Below are 20,485 nucleotides of genomic sequence, written 5' to 3' on the forward strand. Positions count from 1 at the left end.
TTGCAGATACAGACTATAAAATAAACATGTTATATAATATAATTTTTATAAGAATTTAAGTATAGCCTTTCCAGGCAGTGGTGCAGTGGCTAGAGCATCAGACTGGACACAGAGGACCCAGGTTCAAAACCCCAAGGTTGCCAGCTTGAATGTGGGCTCATCTGGTTTGAGCAAGGCTCAAGGTCGCTGGCTTGAGCAAGGGGTCACTCGCTCTGCTGGAGCGCCCCCCCCCATCAAGGCACATATGAGAAAGCAATCAGTGAACTAAGGTGCTACAACGAAGAATTGATGCTTCTCATCTCTCTCCCTTTCTGTCCCTATCTGTCCCTCTCCTTGTCTCTGTCAAAAAAAAAAAAAAAAAAAAAAAAAAAGAAAGTATAGAAACAAGAGACTATCATAAGCCCTGGCCGGTTGGCTCAGCGGTAGAGCGTCGGCCTAGCGTGCGGAGGACCCAGGTTCGATTTCCGGCCAGGGCACACAGGAGAAGCGCCCATTTGCTTCTCCACCCCTCCGCCGCGCTTTCCTCTCTGTCTCTCTCTTCCCCTCCCGCAGCCAAGGCTCCATTGGAGCAAACATGGCCCGGGCGCTGGGGATGGCTCTGTGGCCTCTGCCCCAGGCGCTAGAGTGGCTCTGGTCGCAACATGGCGACGCCCAGGATGGGCAGAGCATCGCCCCCTGGTGGGCATAGCGTCGCCCCATGGTGGGCGTGCCGGGTGGATCCCGGTCGGGCGCATGCGGGAGTCTGTCTGACTGTCTCTCCCTGTTTCCAGCTTCAGAAAAAAAAAAAGGAAAAAAAAAAAAAAAAAGAGACTATCATAATTGAACAGATGGTTTTTAAAGATTTGGTAGTAATAATAGGACATTTGGTAGCTCCTATCTTATCTTGACAGACTGACATAACACGTGCGCACACATACATACCCAGTATTGTATGTGTTTCTGTATTTTGATTTATTCCCTTCAACCAACGCTTCTGTACCAAGCATTGTGTGAGGCACTGATAGAGAAGACTACAGGTACCTATGCTTTGTCCTTCAGGGGCTTATAGTCTACTTTTGCCTTTGTTTTCCAAGGGTAATCAGTCTTTGAAAGGCTGAAGACAAAAGACAATGGAGACAATAGACTTATTGGTTTAACAAGATTTTTTGGCTGCCATTTTACTATCTACACAGAGCAGATCTGTCCTCCAGCATATCAGTCAGCTGACTTTGTTACTGGTATTTGGGTTCTTGGGTCCCCAAGATAGAAATCGAGAGGGAGCCCCAGAAATATTTCTAATCAGGTTTTATTCAGCTTCTGCTCAAGTACAAGGGAGACAGTCCCTAGAAAAATACGGTTTCAGGCTGCTCTTTGAATGGCTGGGAGGTGGAGGCTTTTATTGGCAAGAGAGGGAAGGGCTCACACAAATTTTGAGCAGAGAGTGGAATTTTCTATGTGAGGACTGGATAAATGGAGTTAGAAGGAAAATAAAATTCTGCTGTTTTTTCTAGTAAGGAGTGATGGGGTGATGACATTCATTCATTCATTCATTTTGGATGGTGCCATTCTAGTGCTGGGCTTATCTGGCCATCTGGCATCTTTGGGATCCTGGTGAGGGGCAGCGGGTGCACCCAATTCTACAGTTTTTCTTCTTCTGGCTATCTGGTATTCTTGGGATCCCGGCTCAGGTACCTGTGCTGTCTCAAATTCACCTTTATCAAAAAATAATACATCTTGAGTACAGTGCTGCTTGCTGTGTTGGAATTACTTCACTGGCAGAGTCCTTTGATACCAGGATTTTTCTCGGTTCTGGCCTCTTTAGGTTCCCTTCTATCTAGAACTGCCCAAAGAATTTATATATAAGAGACAAGAATAATACTTTAACAAGAAAATGGCACATTTGCTCATAGCTCTTTAATCACTTTGAGAAGTAACTAAAATATAGCAAATATTTATTAATTCTGAAAATCCTAGCTTGTTGTAGTAAAGATACTGATACATGTGTTTACAAGACCCAAGTGAAATAATTGATGTCAGGAGAATGAAATACTGGAGAAACATAGGAAAGGGATGATATTTGTCCGAGAGGGGCCTGAGGAAGCCTTCAAAAGGAGGCGGCATTTAATCTGGAGTTTGAAAGAGGAGTGGGAATTTGATAGTTGGGTAATGGTGGGGATTGTAGAGAGCATTCTAGACTGACAGAAGAACATAACCAAAGATGTAAAGGCTTGGAAGTATAAGGACTGTTTCTGCAGAGGTAAGAAGTGTGGCTGGAAATGGAAAAATGAGACTCTTCCACTGTGCAGTTGCCTCTTTTTGCCCCCTCCACTCTCATTTTCCTCTATTACTGTGCGTCTTGTTTTGTTCCATTTGGGGTGACCCCTGTTGATATACTTGAAGAATAACTTTCCTGTACACATTAATGGGATTATTAGAAATGAAACGTTTTATTTATGTGAATGAGAACCAAAATTTCACACACATTACTAAATGACATCTTGGAATGAATAGTTGGGGAATGTTTTTCAGGTCGAAAATATCCTCTTGCATGACCGAGGCCATTACGTCTTGTGTGACTTTGGAAGCGCCACCAACAAATTCCAGAATCCACAAACTGAAGGAGTCAATGCAGTAGAAGATGAGATTAAAAAGTAAGCTTTTCCTCTTTTCTTGGAGTTTTGTCCATGATGATGTCAGCAACTTTCAGTTATGGATGAGAAGGGCAGGGTGGGAAGACAATGATGCTAGTCAGTTGCACCTCATGTTAGCAGTAGGGTTGTTTGATTTTAAATGGAGGATTTGGAGGGGTTTTATAATTATTGGTCCGTAGATTAAAATGAAGGACTTCTGTGGCATTTTATCAGTGGGTCTATGGGCATTGTACATAGATGTTTTGATTTATGTCACATAGCCCTTAAGAAGCTGAATAGAACACATGCCAAAGAAATACTGTGGTGTTTTTTAGTGGGATCACAACTATAACATTATTGGTGAGTTGGATGCACTTTACTGAATTCTAAATTGCTGTTTATTCCTTCCTTCTCAAAAAGAGCTCAGTCGCAGTCAAGTGGAGGGCTGAGTAGGGCTGTTGAAGTCTCTACAGATATTGAGTCACTGACTTCCGTGAGAAAAAGCTTCTTTGGTTTGTTACTCCAGTCAGAACCTGCTTTGTTTTTTCAGTTATCCAGAGTGTTGGATTTTCACGGGCAACAGCACTCACTGTTACTACTAATAATAAATCAGCAGTCTAGCATGCCCACTCATATTCTGATCCTCTCTCTCCTTTCCTGTATCGCCCCTGGCAACCGAGCCTGAGGCAGGAGAACTTCTGGTCCAATGCTGTCATGGACACCTAAACTATCCTACCCACTGGGCTGTAGAGATAGTTCCAAGCAGCACAAGTCACAAGCGTGGTAACAGCAAGACACTCCTTTTAAAGATGAGCTCATATTCCTCTGTCTTGAGCCAAAGATAAGAGAAAAACTGTTGGGCCAGCCCTAATCCAACAGCGAAGATCCACCCACCTTCCAACCCACCAGGGCCCGTTTACTGCTGTTCTTCAAAGTGTCCCAGCCATTATGATTGTCCCAGCCAGTATGACGTCTCTGTGTCAAGCTACATTATAAAGGGATTACTATTTTTTAAAAACATATCAGCAAAATAGAGTATCAAACAACAAGGATTTATAGGAGAGCTTTTACAGTTTATTTAATGCCAGCATCTGGGTCCCTACCATGCTCTTAGATTAGGACTGCTGCTAGAGGGCCATGGGTGTATACCAAGGATAGCTTTTTATTTTATCTTGTTCTCTTCTGCAGATTGCTCCCAGGGTGCTCCAGTATTTAAAGTATTTCTGCTACCCCTGGTCTTTAATTATATCATTGACATATTTAACAAAAAATAAATCTCTTGATTATAGATACACAACGCTGTCCTATCGAGCACCAGAAATGGTCAACCTGTACAGTGGCAAAATCATCACTACGAAGGCAGACATTTGGGTAGGTGTCAACTAACATCCATATTTCAGATATTAGCAATCTTGACTGTAACTTCCCAGATTCAATCCTGACAGTGCCATAGCAAGAGTAGCCACTGTACCATATTGTTGCCTACTTCTCCTTTGGGGCTATTCTTTACTCAGGTTGACCAACCACTGCTTCTTGAAGCATGTCAAAGGAAATTACTTTAGAGCTTTGTGAGAATTATTCAGGTGACTTGCATATTATTTAGGTATTTGTCACATATACTGGTATGTTACTAGTTCTTAGGAGCAAAACAGCTGAAATACTTGTTCTTTATTGGCGCTCAATTTGGTAATGATAGTAGAAGTAATGTAACTCAGCATTTTATAGTGGCATTGAGTTCTAAGTTCAAATTATTATCGAGGGGCAGTACCATGTTTCCCCATGCATAAGACACTTTTTTTTTTTTGAAAAATTTGGGGTCTAAAAACTAGGTGTCTTATATAGTGGTTATAGATTTTTTTTTACTTGCATTTCCTGCTTTTTATGCTTGTTTTTGCGCTCATTGTTGAAGACTGATTCGTCATCAGACACAGATGAGAACAAGCTAATGGATGGGAGTTTTGACAGTGATGAGGAGTTGTATGAATTTTATGATGAATAAAACTTGAGTTCAATAACTTGATGTAATACATTTTTTTTCCCCAAATTTCGGGCCCCAAAATTAAGGTGCATCTTATACATGGGATTATCTTATACATGGGGAAATACAGTACATAGTTTTTATATCTGCTAGTAAATGTGGATGGTGCCAGTATCTCTCAGTAGACCCATCTGCAGTTATGGTAAATAAGCTACCAGTAGCAATCTGCTCTCTTTATTTTTTTAGGCTCTTGGATGTTTATTGTATAAATTATGCTACTTCACTTTGCCATTTGGGGAGAGTCAGGTGGCAATTTGTGATGGAAACTTCACAATTCCTGATAATTCTCGATATTCCCAAGATATGCACTGCTTAATTAGTAAGTATTTCAAGTTTCTAGTTTTATATTTTTATCTCTCATCTCTAGGAATGAATTGGAGGATAAAGGAAGTGATGTGTTGGGTACAAAGATAAAAGAAGTCAGTTGATAATGGATGGTCACTCAAACATAATATAACAATATCTAGTGAGAGTGCAGGGTTTTTTGGTTTTGTTTTGTTTTGCTAGAAATCTAAACTCTGTTTTACACCTGAGTCAGCCACCTGAGCAGAAATCCTAATTGTGGTTTGAGTGGTATAATACTGCTCTGTTATCTTGCAGTCTGTGTGAAAGCTCTGGTACTAAAGGAGTCCAGCTGACTCATATCAAGTGATAAGAAATTTATCTTTACAAAGCTGGAAGCAGCTAAAATTAAAATGATTGCAGTTCATTTGCTGCAGTAAATACATAATTAAGACTGTATAACTATGGAACTAGGTTTTTCCTCTCGTTTAGGTTAATTGCTGCATTTTAATAACAAGTATTTAAACTCACTGCCTTATTTAAAGTGTTTTTTTTTAATTCCTCACTTTTTTGCATCATCTTGGTAAGCATATGTACTAATGTTCCTTAACCAGATGGTATAACAAGCAGTCTTTGCATAAGCCCTTGTACTAAAATGCTAAAGAAACAGTAATTGTTTTTATTATCTTTACATCAGTGAAAACATGTAGCATCTAAATTTTAACCATTATGGATTATAAATCCTGAACAACCCAGTTTGGGTCCTGGGTGGGGATGCTCTGGAGAAAATAAAAGCCACTGAAGGAAGGATCATCTGGCATTTGGTGAGGGCCTACTTGTACATCATTGAATTCTTAAAACCTTATATAGTAAATATAATTATCCTTATTATGCAAATAAGGAAACCAAAGGTGAGAAAGTATGGGTAACTTACTCAAGTTAACATTGTTATAATTTTAAGTGACTACCCATTCCATTGTGCCAGTTTTATCAATCAACCTCTTCCATTTATTAACAAAAAAGTGTGGAAGGATATTTAAAGGAGTGAAGTGTAGCATTTTATGGTTATTGGATTGTTTTCAGAGGTAAGGTGTTATTTGTATTCTAGAGTTATAGCTATTTAAATGAGATTGGAAGGAAATATGAGAAAATGGCCCAATTTTATGCTAGAATGATTACATTTTTTGTAATAATTTTTTTAAACAATTGTGCGGCAAATTCATATTAGGAAAAACAACTCTTTAACATGACATCTTTATTAACTTGGATCTATTTCAGTTTGCAAACTCTGTGAAGATTCTTTTTCATCCTAAACTCATAGGTCTAAAATTAAATTTACTGTTGTCCCCACATTTCATTTTACTCCCAATTCAAGTTTTCCCTCTCTTTTCAGTTTTTATCAGTGTTGTCACAATTAAAGCCTGGATGATTGAAATTTAAGATTTTCTTTGAATTTGCCTAGGAAGAGTATTTCCTAGGTGGCATTAGTTCTTTCTTTGGCGTTTCCTGTTTTCATTACATTCTCTGCATTCTCATCACTGTGTATACAGACTCTGTCAGCTCCTGCTGATAGTAGTGGATTACCTCCATACACTCTCTCACGTCCTTCTTCAGTCTATCCAACACACCTTCACCACAAGATTCATATTGTATAATATGCCTATTCAGCAAACTTCATGGCCACAGTAGGGCCCAGATTCTTAGGTTGGCATTTAAGATCCTTCATATTCTTGTTCCACCCCAACCCCCAACCCCCAGCCAGCCTTATGTCCCTGTCCTCTCTGACAAGGAACTCTATGCGCTGGCCTTTTTGGCTGCTCTGTTTCCTTGTAACAAGGTCTTCTTTTGCCTTTCTCCAAGTCTGTCTTTGCTGAGACTATTTTCTCACCTGGTGTGTCATTTTCTCTGCTTTCCCATGATTGACTAAATTTTTTCCTGCTTTCAAGGGCCAGCTCAAGTGCTGCATCTTCTGCAAGCCCTTTACAAGAATGCAGCCTCAGCAGTTTTTTCTAAACTTAGTGTCTAAACCATTCATTTGATTTCTTAAGCAATAAGTTGCCTTGCATTGTTGTTTAGATATGTATCTGTGTGTGTATGTGTTTGTCTGTCTTCTCAAAGATTTCTTTCCTGAGGATTTTTCTAGCTTCAGAAAGGCAGCTGGAAAAAGACAGATGGTCTATAGATCACGGTAATAGTAGAGATGCATTTGTTATTTTGTGATTTCTTTTAGATTTGAAACTAGATTAGCTCTCCAACAAAAATAAATTCATGAAATTTGAGTTTTTGTTCTAATTCTCAAGAATAATCATTTGTGGTCTTGGCAGTTTAGCTTAGTCGGTTAGGGCATTGTCCTGAGATGCCAAGGTTGTGGGTTTGATCCCCGGTCCAGGCACTTATGGGAATCAACCAATGAATGCACAACTAAGTGGAACAAGAAATAAATGCTTTTCTCTCTCTCTCCTTCTTTCTCTCTTTCTCTTCCCCTTCCTCTCTAAAATATCAATCAATCAATAAAAGAATAATTAGTTGTTTAGCAAGACTGTGTGAACCAAGGAGGCCAGGAGCAAGATTGTGTAACTTCCTAGGAACCAGAATGTGAAGGGAGCAACTTTCATAGTGAGAGTTTGTGTCCCTGTTGTGCAAAGAACCGAGTACAGACTTCCAGTATTTTTGTTACAGTTTTTAAAATTTTGTTATTTTCTTGTGGATATTAAAATTTTTAAGAACGTGAGAGCTTCCTTTTCTGAGAGCAGAGGGAAAAGGACAGACTACACTATCTGACCTTTGTGAGAAAATAATTAAAACAACAAATTTTGGTAATAGAGAAACTATGCTTCCTAGCTAATGTACGAACTGTTAGGATCTTATTAAATGAGTTCACATGTTTGTCTTAGGGTATATGTTGGAACCAGACCCTGACAAAAGGCCGGACATTTACCAGGTCTCCTACTTCTCATTTAAACTACTCAAGAAAGAATGCCCAATTCCGAATGTACAGGTATGTGAAAGGTGCTTTTTAGGGGAAGTAAACATTATTGAATTGCCATTTAGAATTCCTGGGGTGTTAATCAGCTGTTTAGTGAATGTAGATATCCCTTGCTTTATCTAGTAGGGGTCATTCAAGCAAAACTAACTGTGAAGCAACTGCTATAAATAGAATCCAATTCTCCCATAGAATTTAATTATAAAACTGAAACAATTGCACTGGAAAAAAAAAAGAAATGCCCTAGGGACTAAGTGAACTCTTTGGGTGAAGATGGACCAAACTTTTGTCTTGCTGATTTTCAGTTTCCTACGAGCCACAAGCTCATTAGGCAGGCTGCTCTCCTGAGACGAGGCCCTGGACTTGCCCCACACCAGCCAGAACTGAAGCCCCCTGTCCTCTTTCTCCTTCACTGCCTCAGAGCTTTCTTGATTTTGCTTCTGCTGTTGGCCTTCTGTGACTCACACTCCTTTTCTTCTATCCCCTCTTCACAGACACACATCAGTTCATAGGAATGTTTTCTACATTTAGAAATTCTAAACTGTGCTCTCACAGTTTCAGAGATGATTCTTGCACACACCCTTTTTACAGTCTTGGCATTTTTTCATGTCACAGTATAAGCCAGCTCTCCTGAATATTTTACTGGTGGATGCCGTCATAAGTTCTAATCTGAAATTTCCTGCTTCTCCAGTAATGAACTTCTAATATCATTTTGAGGGGTAATAAATAACTCGACTTTTACTCTCACATGTGGATCAGAGGTGGGGAGCATTCAGATGGAGGTCAGGATATTGGATTTATTACTTATAAGACTGAGTCAGAATGTAGCTTGACCAGTCAGAAGAGCCTTCTGACTGAGCTGTGAGCACCTGCTTCCTGAGAGACAATCTCATCCCTGAAGGAGGGAGAGCAAGGGTGAGCCAGGCAAGCTCACAGTTTTCTCTGTCTTATCAGTCACATAAGTGGGAGAGGGAATACTTGGAGGGTAAAAGAGAAGCCAGGAGACATTTTCTGCACAAATAACCCTTACCTGGAAAACGGGAAGGAAACTGGACATTCATACAGTTTCATTACTAGTATTCTGTTTGCCATGTTTCCCAGAATAAAATGTACAAGGGATACTGTACAGTAACCTAACACAGTCGCGTTTACTTTACTATCCCACTTTTTCATTCATAAAATTAGATAACAGGAAATATAATTGGAAGCATTCAGATTGGTAACTAGTTTTTAGTAAGCCAGCTTCACAAGTCTCAAATCATTTGATACTTGCTCAGCAGTGGTAAGCAGTGGTCTTGTGGTTAGGGGCTGCTTGTGCTCCCTGGAGAGATGGTGTTAGATGAATGGTGCAGAATCCAAGCCAGAGGGGCTCTGCTTGGTTTGTGGACTGAGTAGTGCCTCGTGCAGGAAAGGGGTGCTGGCTCAGCAACCAGACATGCTGTGGCTGTGGTCTTCTCCCATCATTCTAGTTAGAAGGGTGAATGCACCCTGGTTTGGCACACTAATCAGCTCTAACGTCTCTAATATCTAGCTGAGAGCTTTAACGGTAAGAGGTTACAGACATCTCTTTCTATTCTTTTCATAACCTCACTTCTAAGCCGTGCTGTGGGGAAATTAGGGTATTGACATCAAGCCTCAGTGACTTCAGCCACACAAAATGTTGAGAAGGATGGTGGAGGAGCATGCTGCATACAGGCTGCTCTGTCCTCTTCTCAGATACTTTCCTCCCTGACTGGGGTTGAGCTCAGTGGGACATGCTTTGGTTAACTTCCCGATCAGGGTCTTGATGCCACTCTGGAGGAATCTCAGCACATATTTCCATCAGCCCAGTCATGCTGGTTATTCTTTTATAAAGAAATCTGTGATGTCCTTTTTAAATTTTTTCTTTCAATTCTGTAGAACTCTCCCATTCCTGCAAAGCTTCCTGAGCCAGTGAAAGCCAGTGAAGCAGCTGCAAAGAAGACCCAGCCAAAGGCCAGGTAAGAAATGCCTTATTGGGTACCTGTTGTCCTCTGTCACCTCTGTAGCAGGGGAAGTTGCCAGGTATTTCTTGATTCTTCGACTGCCTTGGCCAAGAGGCCGCACAGCACAAGAAAGCCAGCCCTGTCTCCTCTGTGCAGAAGCTATCTTTTGGGAGTACAGGAGGAATATAATGAAATACAGTGATCTGCATTTGAAAGGGAATCAGAAACTCCACAGCTGTTTCCTTTGCTTGGGAATAGGCGCAGGGGCATTCAGAGATGAGGCAACAGCAGACTTTAAATATTGCCAGTACAAGAGTGTCTGAAACAGGTGTCCTGCCCTTTGTTTAGCCTCCCTCAGCACCCTAGCCCTCCACCTCCCTTTCCTTTTTTGCTCACCATGGCCCTGGCCACATTGGGAAAGTATAGGTCAGAGCATGGAGTCCATGAATAGCCAAAGAGCCTGTGGGTCTTAGCTAATTACATTCAGTATAACCTAGGGTCTTCCAAGAAGCAGATGCTAAGAGAGGACTAAAGAAGCTAAGATTTGGGAGGGGGGAGAAATGCCCTTGTGAAAGAAAATAGAGAGGGAGCCAGGGAAGGCTGGGAGAGCCATCAGAAGGCAAGATAAGTCTGACCCAGAAAAAGGTGGGAGAAAGTTGGGTCAAATGACCTAAAAATTGCCACACAATTTCAGGAAGCCAATGGTATCAGGAAATCCTGAGTCAAAAGTCAGCTACCAGGCCTTGGCCGGTTGGCTCAGTGGTAGAGCGTCGGCCTGGCGTGCGGAAGTCCCGGGTTCGATTCCCCGCCAGGGCACACAGGAGAAGCGCCCATCTGCTTCTCCACCCCTCCCCCTCTCCTTCCTCTCTCTCTCTTCCCCTCCCTGCAGCGAGGCTCCATTGGAGCAAGGATGGCCCGGTCGCTGGGGATGGCTCCTTGGCCTCTGCCCCAGGCGCTAGAGTGGCTCTGGTCGCCGCAGAGCGAGGCCCCGGAGGAGCAGAGCATTGCCCCCTGGTGGGCAGAGCTTCGCCCCTGGTGGGCGTGCCGGGTGGATCCCGGTCGGGCGCATGCGGGAGTCTGTCTGACTGTCTCTCCCCGTTTCCAGCTTCAGAAAAATACAAAAAAAAAAAAAAAAAAGCTACCAGAAGAGTCCTGTGTCTCTACCTTAATATCTCTGAGGCTAGGATAGTAAGACTGGGTAACAGCAGCCTATGGAAAGCGTGGCCTCGGGGCAAACACAGGTAGCAATGGATTTCAGGAGCACAGCAGCTGGGACACTTAGTATTTTATACCCCTTGTATTTGAAAGTCTGCAGGATACATCCTCATGACTGCTTTGCCTTCCAAATGGCAGATTTGGAGGGTAGTCCCAGAGAAATTTATACCCTTCTTTTTTCTGTCACACTCCCATGGCAATGAAACATTAGCAGCAAATTATCAACAAAATACCCTAGATGGGAATATGTGAATTTTTATAGAACAGTAAAATAACTTCTACGTTAAAAAGAAATTCTTGACTATTTATAGACTGCCTATTGATTTGGCTCCAGAGCAATGAGACTTTGGTTTTTACAAATTTAATGAACTATACTATGTTGTTACTTTATAGTTTGTTTATTTCTTGTATAAGTCTGCCATTCTCACCCCTGGGAATTGCTTCTGGGGCTTATTTAATTGCTTAGTATTTTGGGTTTATGGCCATCTGTACTAGGCCCAAAAATGGTATGTCCTGAGGCTAAGTATACACTTATAAAAATGATAACAATGACTAACATTTGACTGGTATTCTTGTGTAAAATAGATAAAGTAGTACCTGTATCATCAGACAGATTTGAAAATCAAATGCGTAAATGACCGTGAAACTGTTTTATAAACTGTAGAGTGCCCAAACTGTTAGTTCATATGGAACTCAATAATGCTGCGGGAGTACACAGATGTGATAGCCAAGAAATTTGGGTCCAGGTCATTCTCTCTATAATTTACAGTGTTTCATTTGCATTATCATATTTACTCCCCAGTCCTGACAGATGAGTTTTTTCTAAATCTATTTTTAAAGTGGCCACTATTCATTGAAGCACTATTTACACCAGATACCATAGGAAGGCATTTTACATAAATAAGATGGCTTTTTCCTCCTTTAAAATAAACCTATGAGGTTGTTGTTATTTTCATTTTACAGATGAGGAACAGACTCAGAATTGTATGTTGTCCAAGGCAGTTAGTTGCAATGCAGTTTGTAAAAGACCCAGACCTCTGTCTCCCATCCTCTTTCTACTCTGTCACACAGAGGACAACTTAGAGTCAGATCTCCTGGCTTCACGGTCTGTGTTTGCATGTAACATATTGAGACCCATACAAACTGATAGTTCAGGCACTCTGCATTTTATTAAATGGTCTCACAGACGTTGATGCATTCAGTGTTCACATCTGCCTCCTGACGTAGGTATTTTCTCCATTTCACATACTCACATTTTCAACAGCTGCCCTATTTCCCTTCCCACCTCCCTTTACCAGATTATATCCTTCCCAAATGTGTGATAGCTTTTATATTACCAGTTAACTATCCTCTAGCATAGCAATTTTTCAACTGGTATGCTGCAAGAATTTTTAAGACATGCAATACCTGTTTAGTCAGGGACACTGACCTCTTTTTCCTTAGATAGTCAAATAAAAAAATGACAACAGCCAACACAACAGTAGCCATTGGTATGCGTGAATCAAAATTATACCGGCCCTGGCTGGTTGGCTCAGTGGTAGAGCGTCGGCCTGGCGTGCGGGGGACCCGGGTTCGATTCCCGGCCAGGGCACATAGGAGAAACGCCCATTTGCTTCTCCACCCCCCTCCTCCTTCCTCTCTGTCTCTCTCTTCCCCTCCCGCAGCCAAGGCTCCATTGGAGCAAAGATGGCCCGGGCGCTGGGGATGGCTCCTTGGCCTCTGCCCCAGGCGCTAGAGTGGCTCTGGTCGCGGCAGAGCGACGCCCCAGAGGGGCAGAGCATCGCCCCCTGGTGGGCAGAGCATCGCCCCTGGTGGGCGTGCCGGGTGGATCCCGGTCAGGCGCATGCGGGAGTCTGTCTGACTGTCTCTCCCCGTTTCCAGCTTCAGAAAAATACAAAAAAAAAAAAAAAAAATTATACCTGTTTTTTTTGTCAGATTAGCAAAAAATATATTTTTTGGTATGCTGCAGATTTTTAGTAATTAGTTTATGTGAGCCATGAGATGAAAAAGGTTGAAAATTGCTGCTTTAGCAAGATGCTAGTGAAAAGCCTCAGGGTCCAGAATGGAATACCTTTGGAGGTGTGTCATGGGGAAGGACATGGGACCAATCACTTTGCTTCCCGGTTTGCATTTCATAGAGGCTATACCAGACATGTTTTGAAAATATTCATGAAACTTGTTTATTTTGGCCTTAACCTCAGCTATACTCCCTAAAGTACATTTTTAAAGGACAACTGCTCTGATCTAAGTTGGGTAGTAGCCAGCTGCCTGGACTGCTCTAAATGAATGGAAGTCAGCACCTGGAGTTTAGCACCATAATGAGAAGAAAGTGGACCACACAGCAGTGCTCCCCATATTAATTTGGGTTAGATTTGGCTATGAGTTATGGAAAGTCCAAAATTACAGTGGCTTATGTAAGATAAATTTTTTTTCCTCATAAGTAAACAAAGTCTGAAGGTAAGTAGTCCAGGACTGGTAGGGCAGTTCTTGTCCACGAAGCCCGCAGGTGCCTGGCTTCTTCAAGTTCACCATGCTGCCATCCCTCGGCCATGACCTCATTAACCAATATGGCAGCATCCCTGTCCCAAGTAGCAGGATTAAGGAATGATTAAAGAAGAAAAGAGACAAAGGGCATGTACCAGTTTTTTTTTTTTTTTTACAGAGGCAGAGAGAGAGTCAGAGTGAGGGATAGACAGGGATAGACAGACAGGAACGGAGAGATAGAAGCATCAATCATTAGTTTTTCGTTGTGCATTGCAACACCTTAGTTGTTCATTGATTGCTTTCTCATATGTGCCATGACCACGGGCCTTCAGCAGACCGAGTAACCCCTTGCTTGAACAAGCGACCTTGGGTCCAAGCTGGTGAATTTTTTTTTGTTCAAACCAGATGAGCCCACGCTCAAGCTGGTGACCTCCGGGTCTCGAACCTGGGTCTTCCGCATCCCAGTCCAACGCTCTATCCACTGCGCCACCGCCTGGTCAGGCATGTACCAGTTATTTATTAAGGTTTCTAGAAACTGCTGCATACCAGTATGCTTACATCCCACATTAGGCCAGAATTTAGATACATGGCCACACCTGATACAAGAGAGATGGGGCAGTCTGCCTTTTACTCTGGGTAACTTTGTGTCCACTAAGTATTATATTTCCATGAAAAAAGCAAATACATGTATTGGATGAAGAGGAGTTCCTGTCACACTCCCCAAATCCTTCATCTTGAATTATTTACTTATTCCTTTTAGTTGCCTTATTGGATTAATTTATTTGCATACCTTTTACAACAGAAAGACCATTTGGACAGCTAGTTCTAACCAAGTTTGAGTTCCCTGTACATCTGAAAACCACCTGCTTTAAAGTGTGTTTTGGGAAATTCTAAGAAGTACTAAGTGAAAGGGTCCCAAGGTCAAATAAATTTGAGAAACACTGCATTCCGTATAGTGCTTTCTTGAAGTTCTCTGTATGTATTCACACATGAAAGGTTCAGCTGGAAAGATATCTCCTCAGTATTTTGATCAGTATGTTAGAATTTAATTACCAATGAAAGCTTTATTCATAACATCTAGTAACACATAACACCCTCTGGGAAAATGTTGATTAAGCAGATCTGGAAGGTTTGGATGAGTGTGGAGGGGAAAGCTAATTCATTATGTACTGTACCTGCTCCTCCCTAATTAAACACCCACTCCCTTTTTAATAATATGATTCTTTGTTTTTTCTTTTCCTTTTCTAGACTGACAGATCCCATTCCCACCACAGAGACTTCCATTGCACCCCGCCAGAGGCCTAAAGCAGGGCAGACTCAACCAAACCCAGGAATCCTTCCCATCCAGCCAGCCCTGACACCTCGAAAGAGGGCCACGGTTCAGCCCCCACCTCAGGCTGCAGGTCAGTTCCTGGGGTGGTTTGAAACTTCTTTGTTTTTCTGGCTAATAGAGAAGTCTTGGAAAACCGGATACTACTGCTTCAGGAGTGGCATGCAGAGGCACATAAAGAGTAATGGTTTTGGCCCTGGCCGGTTGGCTCAGTGGTAGAGCATCGGCCTGGTGTGCAGGAGTCCCGGGTTCGATTCCTGGCCAGGGCACACAGGAGAGGCGCCCATCTGCTTCTCCACCCCCCCCTTCCTCTCTGTCTCTCTCTTCCCCTCTCGCAGCCGAGGCTCCATTGGAGCAAAAAGATGACCCCAGGCACTGGGGATGGCTCCTTGGCCTCTGCCCCAGGCACTAGAGTGGCTCTGGTCGTGACAGAGCTACGCCCGAATGGGCAGAGCATCACCCCCTGGTGGGCGTGCCAGGTGGATCCCGGTCGGGCGCATGTGGGAGTCTGTCTGACTGCTTCCCCGTTTCCAGCTTCAGAAAAAAAAAAAAAAGAGTAATGGTTTTCCTTGAGGAGCAAGGGGTGAGCTGTCATTGACATTGTAAGGCAGAGTGCTGGCAAAAGGGAAGGCCTGTCATTGACTTCTGCAAGAAATCACCAAGACCACTGAAGGCTGTTGTTCTATTTTTTTCTATTCTTGGCCCTGATTTTGTGGCGTGGTCCACTCATTCCATTCCTACCTCTTTATTTCATATACTTCTTTTTGCTTTTAAGGAATAAAAAAAAAAAACCCTTTTTAACGTAGAGGAACTGATTCCTCAGTGCTGTCTCTGTCATATTTGTCACCAATCTGTGTTTTGGTATTCTGTTTCTAGTGAGTTCACTGAGTTTAGTTTCATAAATAGGATTGATCCAAATTATCAAGTCACTGAACTCAGCCATCCTTTCCCGTATCAGGAAGCTGCTTTTGGTGAATTTGGTGGTCATCTATTGTATTTAAAAGGCATCCAGAGGGAGATTGTGTAATCTACATATAAAACATCAAAGAATGCTTTTATTCTGCAGCATGCCAAGTGCAAAGATGGTGTTTATAATAGAGTAGCAGCCAAGGCTAATTGAATTTGTAGCTAGATACTCAGGATGCTGACCAAAGGAGTAGTTGACTATATGGGATGGTGAGTAAAGGAAGTCTTTCTGAAGGAGGCAAGTATAGAACCTTGTTTTGAAAAATATAAAGCACATAGTTTAACAAGAAGGAAGGGCCTTCCAGGTATAAAGACAGTGACGAGCACATGGATTTGGGGATTATCCACTTATTTCCCACTCTTTCTTACTTTGGCAAGAAGGGAAGTCATTTTGTCTGGAAAAATTTGGAGCCCTTATATGAAGTTTATTCTTTTTGCAGGATCCAGCAATCAGCCTGGTCTTTTAGCCAGTGTTCCCCAACCAAAAACCCAGCTCCCACCCAGCCAGCCTCTACCACAGTCCCAGCCTAAGCAGCCACAGGCCCCGTCCACCCCACAGCAGACACCTTCCACTCCTGCCCAGGGTCTGCCCAGTCAGGCCCAGGCCACACCCCAGCACCAGCAGCAACTCTTCCTCAAGCAGCAACAGCCGCAGCCGCAGCCACAGCCACAGCAGCAACAGCCACCACCACCATCACAGCAGCCAGCAGGCACGTTTTACCAGCCGCAGCAGCAGACCCAGGCCCAACAGGTAAGAAGGTGGTCAAGAGTCTGACCTCTGCTTTGCATATCTGAGTCATCAATGTGAAAAGATCCACTGGGTACAGGAATCTGCCTTGGGAAGGCACAGAGAGCCATAAGTGGTCAGATCACTGCTTCTCCCAGATGCAGATACTATAAGCATTGGGTAGTGGAGCAGTCACTTCCGCACTCCTTTCACCTTTCCTCTCAGCCATGGGGGAATCCCTCTCCTGACTGAGGAATCTCAGGAAGGGAGCTAATTCTTAAGAACTCTTTCTTTTGTCTAACAACTACAGCACCATTATCATACTGAAACAAAATAACAATTTCTTATCAAATATATACAGTACTTTTAACCCTTTCTCATATCTCATAGTTTAAGTTGGCTTGTATGATTCAGGACCCAAAGTCCATATGTTGTATTTAGTTGTGATATGTTTTTTGTTTTTACTATCTTTTCATGTTTTTTTTCACATTTTTTACTTTGAAACATATTCATTTATGGCAATTAGTATATCTGTTATCTTTTAATCATAGACACCCACTCCCACTTCCCTCCCCACTTTGTCTTTCTCTTTTTTTTAAGAAACTGGGTCACTTGTCCTGTAGAATTTTCCATATTCTGGATTTGGCTGACAGCATCCCTGTGGTGATGTTTAATATGTTTCCCCATCCCCCGTGTAAACTGGCAATTTCCTGAGGCTTGCTCAATATTCCATTCAGTTTGTTCTTTGTTTTTCTGGTTATATCACATCAGGGGCATATAATGTCTGGTTGTCCTCTCTTTTAATAATATTAAGATCAATCAGTGGGTTTGGTGTTGTCCATCTGATCTGTTCATTTGATGTTCCCCATCAGTTCAGCAGTCATAGCTGATCATTTCCTAAGTCCATTAATTCATTAGAGATGGCAAAATGGTGATATTCCAGCATTCCCTCTTCATTTAGGGGCTGGAATTTATGAAGAACTTTTCATCAACTATTTGATTTCTCTGAGGTACTGTTTATGCAGAAAAGGCAGGATAAATGCATGATCCTTTTCTGTGTTTACCAGTTTCAGAATGAGTTTGTTCCTTCCTAGTGTCATCCAAAGATGAACAATGAGGTTTTTGTTTTAGTATCATTACGAACTTTTGTATCTTAACATATTTGGTATGTTTCCATGTGTTGTAGTTTTTAAAGTTTTGTCTGTTTTGATGCTCAGATCATCCCAACTTTGTCCAGTGAAGTTTCTTCAAATTGGCTTCTGGGTCTGTAGGCTGCAGCTCCAGTAGTCTTTCCGGTCTCCTTGCTATTATTCAATATAACAAGCTGTTCCAGGTTCATTCTGCCCTTACCCTAGAATCAGCCATTTCCCTAAGGATCTTTGTTTCCTTTTCATGGCAATGGTATTTAGAGACCACAGTCTTGGTGCTAGGGATACTTATTTGCTAATGGGCTGGTTATTATTTTTAGACCTTTTCAGTGGAAAGTAGTTAGGAAATATATATTTTTTTGTTAATAAAATATATACCATGAATGCAAATTTATATTCCTAATACAGCTGTGTAATTACAGGATTTTTGTTTAACTTCTTGGGTTTTATTTTATTTTTTTACTTCTTGAATCTATTTTTCTAGTCTGGAAATCTTGATTCTTAATAACATTAACATAATTACTCAATTGAGTTATAGTTGATAGGTTAAGATAACAATACCAATAGACTTATTGAAAATAATTTAAGATTTCTTTGCCCATTCTAAATTTAGCACATTATTTTGGGGGGAGTTTGGCTGTTCATTTGACACACAAGTTTCTTTGCTTCATTGTACTTTTGATTTTTAGTTATTGCTTTGTAAATTTTGGTTTAATTTTGTTAAAATATTTACATAGATTCAAAGTTAAATCTGTTGATAGACATTTGGTTGTTTCCAGCATTTTACAGTTATAAATAGGCAGCTATTTACTGACATCTGCTTTTTTTCTAACCCTTTAACTTTGCCCCAATAAGCAAACAGTAACTTTTCAGCTAGCTGTAGAACGAAATGACACTATATAGGATGTTCAAAGATAAGAGCTTGACTTTTGTTCATCAGTAGGCTCTTGTTTGAGCTCTATTTGTATGCCTAGCACATAGTCCTTAGTGTGGAATAGGAAGACTTAAAAGAGCCTGACCAGGCAGCGGTGCAGTGGATAGAGTGTTGGACTGGGATGTGGAGGGCCCAGGTTCGAGACCCCAAGGTCGCCAGCTTGAGCGCGGGCTCATCTGGTCTGAGCACGGCTCACCAGCTTGAGCCCAAGGTCGCTGGCTCGAGCAAGGGGTCACTCGGTCTGCTGTAGCTCCCCAGTCAAGGCACATATGAGATATCAATCAATGAACAACTAAGGAGCTGCAATGAAGAATTGATGTTTTTCATCTCTCTCCTTTCCTGTCTGCCCATCCGTCCCTATCTGTCTCTACCACACATACACACACACACACACACACACACACACACAGACTTAAAAGAAGTTTCTTTATTTTTAGGATGTTTACAAGAAAATATAAATTAACACAATTCATTACCAATATAAAATAAAATGTTATTAAATATAGTAGTCTGAATATTTTGAATGTTTAAATATGGAGAGTTAATAAAGATAAAGCTATTAGGAAATAATTTTTAGATAGAGATGCCTTTCTTAGCTGGGTTAACATTTAGGTTATTCTTTTCAATGTTATCATTGCTTTATCCTGTTCATCTAGGGAGGTATTTCCATCTTGGCTACTTCCACATCCCTTTATAAGGGGGATTACTTCTGTGACTGGGAGATCATTTATAAGCTTCTGTTACACTCCAGCATATGGAGTCACAGATGTGCGGTGAAATGGACCCCCTCAGGTGAGGCAAAGAACCCACCTGGAAGCCAATCTGCAGCACAGGAGGCAGTGCAGTGTAGTGGGTGGAGCCTGGCAGTGGAAGGTGCTGCTGTCTCAATGCCCTCATGTTCCCCTCCTGAGTTTCAGGCTAAGCTAAAAGACTTTTGCCTTCCCTTGCCTTGGGCTCCAGCCTGGTCTTAGTGGTTACCGAGGCATTCGGAATATCATTCTGAGACAGGTTTTTATTTACCTCCTCATTTCTTTGCCCCTTTCACCTGCTCAGTTTCAGGCAGTACACCCAGCACCCCAGCAGCCAGCAATTGCCCAGTTCCCTGTGGTGTCCCAAGGAAGCTCTCAACAGCAGCTGATACAGAACTTCTACCAGCAGCAGCAGCAGCAGCAGCAGCAACAGCAGCTGGCCACAACCCTGCATCCACAGCAGCTGCTGACTCAGCAGGCCACCCTGCAGCAGAAGCCCACTGTGGCAGCGGTGCAGCAGCCGCAGGCGCAGCCGGCCACAGCCCCGCAGCTGTCCCCTGCGCAGGAGCCAGCGGTGAGAATCAGCCAGCACTCAGCATGACAGAAGAGGAGTATGCAGTGAGGGCTTGGGAAAGAGGCTGTAGCAGCTGGTGTGGCCTCTGGACTGGGGCTGGCTGATTCCCCACCCTTGTGGTTAAAATATTTTATCTTTTCTTGATTTATCCATGAACAGGATAAGGTTTTCTACAGATGACAGAGGTTTTCTAAAAAAATTATTCTAAGCTACTGATGAAGATGAATGTTTTTATTTATTACTTTGAAATTAGGCTGGCAGAAAGAACAGTTCATTATCTCTTGTGTTGAGCAGTCAAGGGCCTGAGTAAGGTTAGAATTAGTCCCTTTTCCTTCTTCAAGGGGAAGTTTGACCATTGTGGCCTTTTCTGTCTTTGGAGGTTCGTGTGAGTGCCCACATTCACCCTGAGTCCTGACAGTGTTGTCTATATTCTTTGTCTTGGACGACATTACTGGCCCCCTCAAGTGTACCATACAGCACCC

General features: G+C 42.2%; 1 protein-coding gene across 14 annotated transcripts in view; it reads left to right on the forward strand.

The window, feature by feature from the left end:
• AAK1 (AP2 associated kinase 1) overlaps positions 1–20,485 on the forward strand; it is a 207,764-nt gene that overhangs the window by 140,541 nt on the left and 46,738 nt on the right. For 12 of the 14 annotated variants that reach the window (XM_066378061.1, XM_066378066.1, XM_066378064.1 and 9 more), the window contains exons 6-13: positions 2,509–2,630; positions 3,899–3,980; positions 4,834–4,966; positions 7,824–7,927; positions 9,812–9,891; positions 14,824–14,978; positions 16,312–16,622; positions 19,734–20,003. In XM_066378061.1, coding sequence (XP_066234158.1) covers positions 2,509–2,630; positions 3,899–3,980; positions 4,834–4,966; positions 7,824–7,927; positions 9,812–9,891; positions 14,824–14,978; positions 16,312–16,622; positions 19,734–20,003 — 1,257 coding nt within the window. The remainder of the gene's footprint in view (positions 1–2,508; positions 2,631–3,898; positions 3,981–4,833; positions 4,967–7,823; positions 7,928–9,811; positions 9,892–14,823; positions 14,979–16,311; positions 16,623–19,733; positions 20,004–20,485) is intronic. The other 2 variants (XM_066378067.1, XM_066378068.1) reach the window with 1 other exon arrangement.

Source organism: Saccopteryx leptura, chromosome 3 (genome assembly GCF_036850995.1).
Source record: "Saccopteryx leptura isolate mSacLep1 chromosome 3, mSacLep1_pri_phased_curated, whole genome shotgun sequence".
Taxonomy (NCBI): Eukaryota; Metazoa; Chordata; class Mammalia; order Chiroptera; family Emballonuridae; genus Saccopteryx; species Saccopteryx leptura.